This window comes from Odontesthes bonariensis, chromosome 6 (assembly GCF_027942865.1).
Source record: "Odontesthes bonariensis isolate fOdoBon6 chromosome 6, fOdoBon6.hap1, whole genome shotgun sequence".
NCBI classification, from domain to species: domain Eukaryota; kingdom Metazoa; phylum Chordata; class Actinopteri; order Atheriniformes; family Atherinopsidae; genus Odontesthes; species Odontesthes bonariensis.
The window spans coordinates 37,448,166-37,461,656 of record NC_134511.1 but is presented as its reverse complement, the minus strand read 5'-3'; the positions used below and the strand labels follow the sequence as shown (position 1 = coordinate 37,461,656).

At 39.7% G+C, this 13,491-nt stretch overlaps 1 protein-coding gene across 1 annotated transcript; it reads left to right on the top strand.

Annotated features, from left to right (window-relative positions):
• The first annotated feature begins 4,784 nt into the window (after positions 1-4,784).
• egr3 (early growth response 3) lies at positions 4,785-13,439 on the top strand. Its single transcript, XM_075468678.1, has 2 exons — positions 4,785-5,280; positions 7,797-13,439. Exons 1-2 carry the CDS (start codon positions 5,127-5,129, stop codon positions 8,873-8,875), a joined length of 1,233 nt encoding a protein of 410 aa, XP_075324793.1. The 5' UTR covers positions 4,785-5,126; the 3' UTR covers positions 8,876-13,439.
• Positions 13,440-13,491: the final 52 nt, after the last annotated feature.

Genomic DNA, 13,491 nt, shown 5'->3' with positions numbered 1-13,491 from the left:
ATGTAACTAGAACCTCAGATGAGCAACGACATTTGACAGTGTATCATTATTTATTGAACATGCCAAAATGCATTTGTACTGTGTGAAAAACTAAGCTCGCCTAGTGATTCAGCAGCTTGTGGAGCCACCATTAGTAGCGATACCTTTAAATAATAATTTCCTGTATGATGTCACCAGTCTCTCATTGTGGAAGAATCCTTCTGGCACGGCTTTTAAGGTCCAGCCACATCATTTCATTTAGCTTGAGGTCTGGAATTTCAGTTGAATTTGACTTTTTCAGCTGCTCTGTTGTAGATTAGCTGGTCTGTTTGGGAGCATTCTTCTGTTTTGTAGCACATTTTCAAACAAGCCTTAGCTGTCAGACAGACGCCCTCACATTTGACTCCCAGGGCCTGTGGCTGCACAACCAGCCCAAATCATCACTCCTCCACCACCATGCTCGACAGCTGGTCTATGGTGTTTGTGCTAATACATTGTGTTTAGTTTTCTACAATGGTGGAGCTATGTGTCTATCTCCACTTTGGCCTCATCTGTCCAAAGGACATTTTTCCAGGAGTCTTATGGTTTTCTTGCTCATTGTATGGTCTGACCTTGAGGTGAACTTGCTGGGATGTCAACTCCTGGGAAGATTGGCAACTGTTTTAAATGTTTTCCACTTGTGAATAATCTTTCTCACTGTAAATTGAGGAATCCAAATTGTTTCAAAAATGTCCTTTTAACTCTTCCCAAATTGATGGGCAGCAACAGTTGCTCTTCTGAGATCGCTGCAGATATCTTAACTTTTTGGCATTGTGTAAAGCGTAAAGCATGTAGTTTTGCAAATGTTGTTTTTTCATGTGGGCTTAGTTTTTGTTAAATAAGTAATGACATGGTGTGATATGTCATGTGTTCTTAACATTAAGTCCTAGGAAGGACTATTTTTTATTTTCTTATTTTATTTTTTTTTACACTAATGTACTTTGTTTATGTATTTTTTCTATTGTAGATGTCACCTTAACATTTATTCCAGTGACTGTTTTGGATTTTGAATTTTAAACTGTGCATTATCTCACCTGGAACTTGTTATTCTAAAAGGAGGTAAAAAAAAATATATATATGGGCATGTTCTGTATTGTTTAAACTTTTGACCTGATGGAGATTGAAATGTTGTCAATAATTTCTGGACCTAATGTGTGGGCAATTGTTCATAAGGCTGAAAGTTTCTTATAGCTCTGCACTTAGTTGTATATGATGTTTATGAAACTATCTCCTCCTGTTTTAAGATTGAGTCTTCAGCCATAATACAACATTAGCAAGAACCAACCATGCTTGAGACTCTGCACTCACTGACCTGTTTTTATAGCACTTAAAACATGAACCATGTGCTGATAATCCTGCACTGCACATTTTCACATCTTGCGGAATACACAGTCATGAGGACGGTAGAAGCGTTTTCTTTAAAGAGGAAAATTGAGAATGAAAATAGATGATGTAGTTGGCAAAGTTGTTGGCATAATTCAAAGTTTATTCAAAGTTTTACCCTTCTAGCATCTTCACTAACTGTAAAGACTAATTTAGACTTCCCCATTAAATGTGGAAAAAACAAAACTAGTTTGACTATACAGCCACAGTGCATGGGACATTTTCCACTGTCCCTTAAAATGAGCCTGTGCTTCCATGGAATTCCCATATGCAAAAGACCCAGGTGCTGCAGTCAGAGGGATTTCACGGTGCAAGCCTTGACAAACACTACAGGCCTCTCCCATGTGACCCAACTCACAGTCGAGGAAATAGGCCTGCAACAGGTAAGTGTTCCAGCTGAACTGGTCAACTTTCCAACCGCAGAGGCGGACAATCACTTCCCCCTAGGAAAGACACTACAGCACAGTAAGTCCTGAACCACAACTGGGGGATTCTCTCATTGGTTTGCATCCATAGACACAAGAGGAAACCTTTTCCATGGATATCCCTCTGTATCAGTGGTGTCAAAAGTACACACATTTGTTACTTAAGTAGAAGTATAGATACTGCAGTTTAAAAACACTCTGGTAAAAGTTGAAGTATCAACTTGACCTCTTTACTCAAGTAAAAGTGAAAAAGTATGTGCTCCAAAACCTACTTAAAGTATAAAAGTATAAAGTAACCTTTAAATTAAAAAAAATAAAACATTTTTTTTTTAAACCCACACACAAAAAGGTAGATGCCACTATATGATTTGCAAGCTTAATTTGAAAACTCATTAGTTCTACACATGGCCCAAGACAACAATCATAAGACCATTACTGTCAAAGACAAAGTCACTCAAGGAGCATGTTCTTTCTCAAACTTTATTGGAATTCAATTACACGTGAGGTAGTATTCAAGAGGTAGGTCATGTTCGTCCCATCAAAAAAACAAAAAAAAAGTCTCACTGCCTGAAAAATTCAAAGAAAAAAGATATACACACGCACGTTCCCCCCTTTGTCATAGCTGACAGTCAAGACAAAAACGTTATATGATTAATCCAATTACACTCGTTCTCACTAGGTGTGGATGGTGCCACTGATCTGTATTGGATGGCGCACATTACGTGAAATACATAAACATTAAACTGAAGCCAAGAGTTATAAAAAAAAAAAAAGCTGAAGCCAAGAGTAACGAGGCTGTTTGTTTTGAAAATGTAAGGAATAGAAAGTACTTGTGTACTTTCTTGTGTACAATAGTACTTGTGTGAAAATGTAATGAGTAGAAGTCAGAAGTAGGCAGAAAAATAAGTAATGGAGTAAAGTACAGATACCTAAAAAGTGTACTTAAGTACAGTAACGAAGTATTTGTACTTCGTTACTTGACACCTCTGCTCTGTATTAATCAACCCATGCAGCATATTAGGATGGACATATTAGGAACTAACAGAATGAGCAAGCAGCATGATGTTTAAGCCATGCCATAAATTCTCATTTTACAAGCTTTTAGGGTGATTGTCGTAAGCTCTGGGTCATGGGTCATGCCATTATTCTGCATCACATTACACCATCAATCATTTTTGTTATTTTGCTCAAACCAAGCTCATCTTTCCTAATAGTGAAGAACACATTTATATACAATCATCAAAAGGCCTCATCATCTCACCTGTAGTGTTTGAAAGGCTTTACATGGTTGTATTATGTAACATTTATCTTCACCTCAAGACTTAAGACAGTTTCAACTTAAGTCATGGACTTGTGAAAATGTGAATCCCTAAACATGTTGAGGAAATGAGTCCGTATGAGATGGATGAGAATGCTGAAATAGAAGACCTGTCTTTGGCATATCGTGTTCAATTTTGAATCAAGTGAATTCTTTTTTCTTTTTTTTTCTTTTAACTGATGAAAGTACCAGACCAGACACCCTGAGAGGACTCTGCTCAGCTTTACTGCTGTGGCAGACACTCATAAAGACGAGCACATTGAGGACTTGCCCGTGGTAACGAGACACACAAGATCCCTGGCTGCTCTGTTTGTGTAAGCCCCCTAAACACCGAGCATGATTCAGACTAATTCTCCCACACACTCTGTTTACACTTCTGCTTCATTGAGGTACTATTCATTTTTCAGGTCTGTGCAATATATGCAAGCACTGCCTTTTCATTCAGTATTTTCTAAGATTATTCCAAAAGCCTTTTCAATTTGTTACAAGTACAGAAGAAGATATATGAACATCATACAAACTATACTAACTGTCCCAGAGATACTGATCAGGAGTGAAAGCAGTATTAGTTATGAGAAAGTAATGCCTGTGGTGAATTCAGTGGATGACCCAGTAGCTTTTTTAGCTTTCTGAAACCAAACTTCAAGGGGCTGGGGTGGTGGGGTATTTCTGTAACATAAGGCAACCAATATGAGTTATTTTTTCACAAGTTGGTAAAAAGCGAGCCATGACGCTTTGTCCACTGTCATCTCTTAAAACGTCTGTGGCTTCCGATCACTTTTCCACTACTACTTCACCCGGAACTCACATGCCCAAATAGAGACGCGAAGGGGCGGGGCCGGACACTGCCTTATTTGGAGTTTCCACACAACCGGCCACATGGGCTCCAAGTCAAAGCAAGCCTGTGCAAAGCCTTGCAATATTTACAAACGATTTACTCCGCCAATTAGAGTACTACCTTTGCTTGACAATGATGCTACTTGAAAGGAGTTTTGAACTAGTGTTCTGCCATGGATGATGGCAAAGAGTGTGCAACTTCACAAGGATACAAATTAGAACACTTGTACTATCCAAAGCCCTGTCTGAGATTTTATAGATTAGAAGAGGCCTGGAAATAAAACCAACAAAACTTTCTTTTTTCTTTTATTGGTGTGATAATTTGGTCAGTAAGGGTGGACTGCTGAATTTATAAGAACTATATAAAAGAAAGAAGTGTTTTGTATGAGTGACAGCCTCTATAGTCACAACACACTCTTTGTTTTAGTCGCGCACACACACAGATGTTTAACTAGCTCGCTGTGTACCCGATAGTCCGCTGAAGGTATGGCAAGGAATGGCAATAATAAAGATAAGACGCTGTTAAATCAATGCTGTGATATTCACAAGGACGGGAACAGAGGACAGCGGACGGCTCACACCGAAGAAGGACGCAGCTGGAGGTGTCATCTTGGTTTTGTAAACTTTATAGTTATCTCTCTGTCGGAGCCTTTTGCCTCCACTGTAGTTTCCACCGGCTGACGCGCGGAGAACCTGGCGCTGGGCGCCCATGTCCATATATGGTCATCTACGTCACACAAATGTTCCATCCCACTATTTAATACGGGCAGTCTGGAGTCCCCTATCCAGCTCCAATAGAGCAAGTAGAGCTGCCTCTTGTTCAACCAACACCACCACCTCCTCCTCCATTGATTCACAGACTTCAAATTCCCCCACAAGCAGCCTGTCAGCTTCCACAGTGATCAGATTAATAACAACAAAAGCCTGTGAGCACACAGGAGGAGATAGCCGGCACTGCTCGTCGTCCGCGGGATACTTGGATAGCTACAGCAACAGGATCCATCCCTGCACCTCTCTCCTGTCTTCACGCCCGATCAACACCTGTGTTTTCCTCTTTGAGAACACCCGGTGTTTTTTTTCGTGCTTGTAACTACTTGGATACCTGCGCGCTGTCCTTCATAAATGTCGGACTGAATATAACTGCTATGACAGGGAAACTAGCGGACAAGATCCCTCTTACCATGAGCAGTTTAATTAACACGATCCCTGACAGTCTCTACCCAGAAGAGGACATCCCGACGTCTATGAATATTTTCACCAGTACGGAATCTATTAACCACTATTCACAAATGAACGCAGGTAAGATTTTTGATGTACTTTTGCGTGTGTGTGCTCTGCTGAGAGAGGTTCGAACTGCGATGTGCGAGGACGGCAACAGTTGTCTTCGGGCTTGAAGCACCTGTTTGCGCTCTGGCTGTTGCGCGTAAAGGCAGACTCCTATAATAAGCAACACTTTTTCGGGGTCAGGTGTAACAGTGGTCTCTGTAAATTAGGTATACAGTTTAAATGTCTGTATTTAAGGATGTCTGCGTTATTTTATTCCTTTACTTTCTGTCTTCCTTTTTTTCTAATTGTTTGAGATCAGCTGCCCAGAGATGCCGAGGTGTCAGCATTTCAAATAGAGCAAGGAAAAGCCACCCGGTCACTCATTTAAAAAATTTAAACACACATTGGTAAATATGTCACATTCAGGTAGCCTGTCGGGATTTTAAACGTCTAAAGCTGAGGCGTGTTTGAGGATTTTATTTTAAATATAGACAAATGGTTGTGAGAAGACTGTTTTACGCAAAGTCCATTTAAAACGTATTCAGCTCCTGAATTAAATCTGTAGGCTTTGCATCTACGAGCTCAAACCACAATGCCTCTGATTTCACATCCACTTGGAAGCGCGGGTCAACAAGTCAAACAATGACTTTCATTCACAACTCTATTAACATGTCCAAGTGGACTTAAGTAGGCGTGTGTGGCTGCTTTCTCCTATGAAACACATTTAAACGTCAGGCCCGTCGTCTGGTTTATGTTTAATAAATCTCGAGGCCGGAAATGTTGATCGATATATTGCTTAGTCCAGATTAATTTGCGAAGTCCGGCACGTACACGACTTGTTAGTTCGGGTCGGCGTCTCAGATTGGCTTTAAATCAATCACTTTGTGTAGCCTAGTGCTTCGCCTGTTGAAACAGGCTGGATCAAGGGGAAAAAATACACAATCTTTGGGAAGTCTACCGTATAATGTAGGGACCACGATTTATGCGCAAACAAATTAATTTGAGGACCTTTTGATCATAGATTCAAATTGGTAACTTTGTTTGAATTTACCACCAAATGGCTGCCCCTGATTTATCCCGGAGGTGTGTGCCTGAATTTTCCAAGCGCCAGGTGTTACAAATAGCTACTACACTTTTTAGTAATGTCAAATAAACTAAAGTGACTGTAAGTTCCTGCCACACATGAACATATCAGCCCTCTATTTTCTATATACGCAGTATCAAAATTTATTTTGTGTGACGACAGAAAGAGGATGTTTTAACGATTTGAACTTAATTGTGGAAAAAAAGAGGTGGCGAGCAGGAGAGTGTTTCTTTTTTCATGGCGCCAAATCTCGGTAAAGTTCTCTGTGAAATTTACATACATGTTTTTTTTTGTTTGTTTGTTTGTTTTCTTTTGTGTGTGTGAGAGTGTGTGTGTGTGTGTGTGTGGATGTTATTTTGGGCAAATGAAAATTACTCATGTTCTGATTTAACAGGTGAAACATGTGTCACTGTGCTGACCTCCAACAAAAGAGTGATGAGTTTATTTAGTGGCTCCTTCTATTTTAAAATCCCAACACTCAAGATGAATAAGACTAAAGATTTAGAGTAATGTCCATTAATAACACAGGGGGCTTATTCAAAAGTAAAATAGGCCAAAAATGCTTCTGAGAGTGTGTGTCAAATGACATTGTGCAATACATTTTTTTTCTGTTTCATTCAGCATGGATTGCTTTCAGCCAAATTGCAGTAGGTTGTAATCGCTGGGAGTGAAAACAAACACCCCTGTATATGATTCCCTGTTAATGGAAAGCTGTGCCTTTTTCAAATTTCTGTTACAGAATGAAATTTTGGAAAATATCTCACTATTATCCACCACATACATTTATCCCCCAGCATTGGATTGACATTTGATGAGTTTTTAATTCATCTTTGGAACAAGTTTAATTTGTGCATGACTGTTTGTGCACGATGCATGCAAAGAAAATATATGGAAATATGATACGAAACACTTAAATTTCCTTTCACATGTTCTTTGTTGCAAAACGCATCTTGAATTCTTGAGCGTGATAAGATGTGGCGTCTGCCTTATAATCCTCCCTGCTGTTAAGACATCAAATCTTGCCATTCAGTTTGGCTGTCCTCCTGAGAGACACAATGACTGGATCAAAGGGGGTGTTTAGGTCTTGATTTATGAGAGCTTGTGGGATCTGCGAGAGAGAGAGAGACACCACTCTCTCAGAGACAACACTCAGTCACTTAACTTCCAGGTCTGACAGAGCTCACGTTTCTTCATGAACTGTATGGGACTCTTTTTGTTTTTAATTGCTCTTAATTTGTCATCTATTACAGGAATATGCAGAAAAGTTTCATTTTGTGACAAACCAGGGAATGTTAATTTGGCATGTTAAAGTTAAATTGATAGATTTCTCTTTTTTTTCACAGCTTTTTGCCACATTATCACTTGCACAAGATTTTCTTCTCAAATGATTGGATTTCATTTTTATGCATGACCAGTTGGGTGGATGACTTATCCATGTTCTGTCTTTTTCTTTGCTTTTATTTAGATAATATCATGGATCTGGGCATGGGAAGCGAGAAGGCAACCTCAGAGATTCAGTATGGATCCAGCTTCCAGTCCAACCGCAGCGGGCAGACTGTCACCTATTTAGGGAAGTTTGCCTTTGACACTCCTCCCTCGGGTGGCATTGGAGCCTCTGGCTGGTGCCCCGATAATAATATCATTAGTCTTGTCAGTGCAGGGATCCTAGGTGTCTCTCCATCACCTGGCACAGTAACCACGCAGACATCATCCTCCGCAGCCGGCATGGGCGGACAGACATCAGACATGGAGCAGGTATATGGTCCACCACTGCCTGCCTATTCCACTTGCGGTGATCTGTACCAAGATCAGGTCTCTTTCCATCACAGCCCCGCCACCAGCACAGCTCTAGCCTACCCTGGCAATGACTATCACTCTACATCCAAAGCCCCCATGGATGGCAGCCTTTTCTCCATGATCCCCGACTACAACCTTTTTCATCATCAGGGAGAAGTTGGTGTGATGGAACACAAGCCCTTCCAGACCATGGATCCCATCAGAGTCAACCCTCCACCTATCACACCCCTGGAGACCATCAGAGCGTTCAAAGACAAGCAACAAATCCACCCAGGTTTCATCGGCGGGCAGCAGCATCCGCCTCAGCACCACCCCCCACCTCAGACTCTCACCCTCAAACCCATCCGTCCTCGGAAGTACCCCAACCGTCCCAGCAAAACCCCGGTCCATGAACGGCCACACGCCTGTCCAGCAGAGAACTGCGACAGGCGCTTCTCGCGCTCAGACGAGCTCACGCGTCACCTTCGCATCCACACAGGTCACAAACCCTTCCAGTGCCGAATATGCATGCGCTCCTTCAGCCGGAGTGACCATCTGACCACGCACATCCGCACGCACACAGGCGAGAAGCCCTTTTCCTGTGAGTTCTGTGGACGCAAGTTTGCCAGAAGTGATGAGCGAAAGAGACACGCAAAGGTTCACCTGAAACAGAAGGACAAGAAGCAAGCTGACAAGAGCAGTGGGGCAGCTGGGAGCCACAGCTCGCCGCCCAGCTCCTGTGGGGGGCCAACGGTGGGAACATCGTGACCATCACCATGTGCACTTGGACACTGTTAAAGACACTCACCACACCCCATAAAGAGACTTAGGAAGAAGGAATCACATCCTCTATGAGATAAATAGGTGACTCTTTACTTCTATTTTACACCCCTGCTCCGTTCAGTTCCTTCTGTTTTGAGATGGATGCCTTCAGTTTAAGTAAGAGTGGAAAGGCAGCTGTCCTTTTCTTTCAAGCAATTCAGAGCCTCAGCTACTGTAACACAGTTTCAACACAAAGAAGGGCACTTAAGCACATTCTTAAGGCCACTGTGTGTTTATAGGTTTTGAGGTGGATACACTTTTGTAAATTTCACAGAAATTTTGTTAAGTGGAAGGAAGCCAGAATCCACGATAGGGGTGCAAACCCACAACATTCAAATGGAGCTACATTAAAGGGTTAGTTGTCTGAGATGTATGCATTAATTTTATTAGGCTGTTTAAAAGTGCAATTGGTTATATTTGTGTACTGTCATGAATACCTTGATAGTGGCACTTGACTGTCTTTTTTGTTGTTGTTGTTGTTGTTTTTATTGAGGTTTAGTCCTTTTTTTCCTCTTTTTTTCAATTTGAATGTTGTTTTCTCAAGAGAATGTGCCAAAATGTATTGTGGTGATGCAGCCAACCTTGTTCTTTTATTTGTGCCTGCCATTTGCCAAAATCCAACAGCAGTATCAGCTTAGCACGGTTCTTCAGTTAATGGAAAGATCAGATTCATTCACCACATAGCAGATTTAGATTAACCTGCAAAATCCGGTTAAATCTAGATGATGACTGACGAGGTCACACAGAGCCAACCAATGTCTTGTCCTGTTACGAGTACAAATATGCCTGCAGCAACTGATGCCTTCGCCAATACTTATTTATTTTTAGTTACTGTGAGATACTCTGTGTTTTTGTTGCCTTTTTATATGGTGGCTTTATGTTGTTTTACCAGTTATAATTTAAGATGTTTTTTAAAAAAAACTAAAAAAAAATAACCCTCACAGATAATGTTCATTTTTCATTTTTCATGAGTTCTGCAATTATATGCAATACAGTCATGACATATGCCACCGACACGTAAATCAAATTAACTAAGAGCACAGTTAGACAGACTGGACTACTCAATTAAAGAACACTGGGTTAAAAATAACAACAGTACAAAGAAGCAAAGTTGAATTAAGATAAAGATGAATGAGGCTCTTTCTCTGTGCTGGTTTAAGTCACCAAAAGATGAGCAGTATATGGTAACAGAATCCTAATAATAATATTGATTTAAAAAAAAAAAAAAAAAAAAAAAGAAGCTAAATCCATGTTTACATATTTTTTAATACAGAGACTGAGCTGTAAACTACTCTAAGGTGTTGTTCTTTTTTGTACAGTTCACAAATATGTATACAGGTAGCTACAATAGAAGTTTCACTTTTGTACTCAAATATCAAATGCACCGTAATTCAGTATTAAATTGTGCATATATGTGCATCCTTTCATGCACACTATGTAAATACAAATGTCTGCGTAAACAAGAACTTTCAATTGACTGAATGCTTGTGCAGGATGTGTCTCAAAGCTTTTAGTAATGTAGTTATAATACAAAATATTTTGTTGTCACAGGTCCTTGCAAAGATTTTTGGATCACTGCAGTCGTGCCAGATGCGGTGTTCTATCTTCCACTTTAAAAAAAAAGAATAGCATTGACTCTATCTGTATGCTTTAAAGTGGAAATCGGTTCAAGGAAGCACTAATGTGTTCTCTTAATGAATGAGATTTTTTTTTTCTTTTTTCATTTTGTATATCTCCATTAAAGAAATATTGGTTATTTCAATTACCACATTCTGCTAACTGTATGAAAACATTGGACATTGTGGACGTTCCCCAAATGACTGGAACATCTCGTAAAGATAATACATTACAGGGCATGCAAATAATTTTCACGAATGACTCTTCACTTACTTTACTTATATTTGTGCCGATGGAAATGAATACCAGTTTTATTATCCAGTGAAAGATTTTGTATTGGTTCACTTCTGCCAGTGGCTTCACTTGGATCTAAGTATGTTATATTGATGCTGTCAAAAACATCATAGCAAAAACACATTTCTTTAAAATTAGTTTATCTTCAAACATGGTTTTGCCTCACATTTAGAGAGCATCAATGTCTCCCCCTCCCTATGTTGAGTATGTGGAGCCCATACCGAACATCATCACAGAGACACTAATATGGCATTTATATACAGTACATTGAATTCATTACGCTATTGGTCAGTGATCACCAGTGAAAAATAATTAAAAATTAGAATACGTGCTAAAAAAAATTTAGATGTTGAATGTACTTTTGCCAGGGCCAGCATTAAACAAAGCTATCAAACATACAGATCCTGGATTCATTAGTAAAACAGAAAATTGTAGCCTTGTAGGCCTAAGTATAGTGGGATATTTTCCAAATTCTTAAATTTTTTCGCAAATTACCACATTTCATAGAAAACTTGCTATTTGATTCCTCGTATATGCCATGACATGCTGAGCTCTCTGGCTGCAGAGAATTTATACAAACATTGTTACTTGCTGGTGAAAAAGCATTGTGCCAGTGTGCAGACATGGATATCAGGCAAAAAAAGAGGATGTGAAAAGACAAATGCAAAAGGCCGAAGGAAAGGTTCAAACAAACGGTGCCACAGAGAACAGAGTGCATGCAATAATGAGCTTTGAAGGCCACAGTTTTCACTGCTGAGCTTCCTGGCAAGTATCCACTTATTTTCCAATTAATCTGGCCTCAGAGAGTCTTTTCTCAGCTCATCTACATGGTTAAATGAACAGACCTCCTTGCACCTTTTTACAAAGTTCAAAAGTTCACACAGCCCACTACATCTAACTATAAATCATTTGGTTTTTATCATGAAAACATACAGTCTACCATTCCATTTCTGGACACGGACAAATTAAACCTTTTTGCTGCAACTCTACAACATGCAACAGAAATAATCGCCAAAAGTTAACAATATCCAAAATAAATCTTACTTTCCCAGATTGAAAAATTACATCAATTTCATTATCTTTAATCTCAGATATTTAGCTGAACAATAACTAAGTTTCGAAAGTTAGGTTGAATCTTGTAGTGAGAAATTGCCTCGAGTGCAAGTATCCTGTGAGATACAGTCTTATGGAGTCAGTAAAAAAGAGAACCAAAATATGTATCTTTAATGTAAGAATGATTTGATGTTAGAATGTTTACAAGTGACTTTGGATCGTTTAGAGTCTATTTGACCAAAAGTTCTGCTCTCCTCTAAGAGAAATCCGTCTTTGTCTTGCTTTGTGTTGAAGAGTGATGCAAAGTAAGGCGGAGACTTACACCAAACTATTTCCACATCCAAATGAAGCCATGTAATTACAAGTTTGCAAACACGATATTTCATCAGTCTCACAGTGTCTGTCACTTTTGTGTTGTGGCTTTTTTAGACTTTGTAAGAGTGATATAATCCCTTACATCCTCCCTCTCAGTGCAGTTTGGGTGTTAAACTACAATGCAGGCAGCGTCATGGTCTTCTGAACATTACTCTGTGTAAGATGTGAATGCTATAGATATACATAAGTGACCTGTTGAGCTCAGAAACAAGTCCCTCATAGTGACGTTTCTCCAAAAATGATGTATGTGCTTTATGTTCTATTGGCCAAAAGTAGGTGACTGAAAGTTCTGAAATTTGGATTTGTCTTTTCCTCTGCTCCATGTTGGATTTGAGCCAACATTAGCAGCCATCTTTGTGCCAAACTGGGTTGCAGGGTTGGCTGATCAAAAACAATACACAACAAGAACTCCACCGGAGCAACAAATCATAAATGTGACCTCCGTTTGCTTGTAGCTGAAGGCAGCCCTGTGCTTATGTTTGTATGTAACTATTTGATTTAGTCTGAGTGAAACTGACCTTGGGCAAGGCCATAGGTGTTAGCTTTGGCTCACTTATGTCAATTAATAATCATGGATCTCCTTTAAAAAGACAGACATCAATAAAGTGTAGATATTATGGGCAACTTATGTCATCTTATGGACTACAGGGAGGCTTCAGGGATTTTGTGGTCTTCAACAGTGACACTGGTGTTTAGATTGAGTCGATACTCACTGTTTTCTGTTGTGTTGTGTTTCCTTTCATTACCAGTATATCCTCATGTTTGCATGTGCACGGAAATGTTCCAAAGTGCTACCCTCAGTTGCTGTGGGTGGTACTCATTTCTTTATTATGCATGAAAAAAAAAGTCACATTGGGTGTAATGGGACAAACCTAACAACAATGCAAGACAGACAACTGGAAACACACACTTGGATAACTGTTCTGTTGGCTTTTTTGTTAAAGAAAACAAGGGGTCTTGTTGAAAATGTTGTGGATGTCTTTAGCCTATTTCATGTTTTTATTACCTTATAATAAGGTCCTTTTATGATGAGCTGAATATTGAAATGAATTTTACTATATCCTTGTGATGGGGAGATGTGCTCCCCTGTTTACCTGGCACTTCAGTTTGTTGTAATGCAATTGTTTTGTTATTTCTATGTAAGTACTTGAATAAAGAAAAATATAACTTGCTTACAGGTTACCGGTGTTTCCACGCGCGCGCGCGCGCACCTCTGCGCGCAC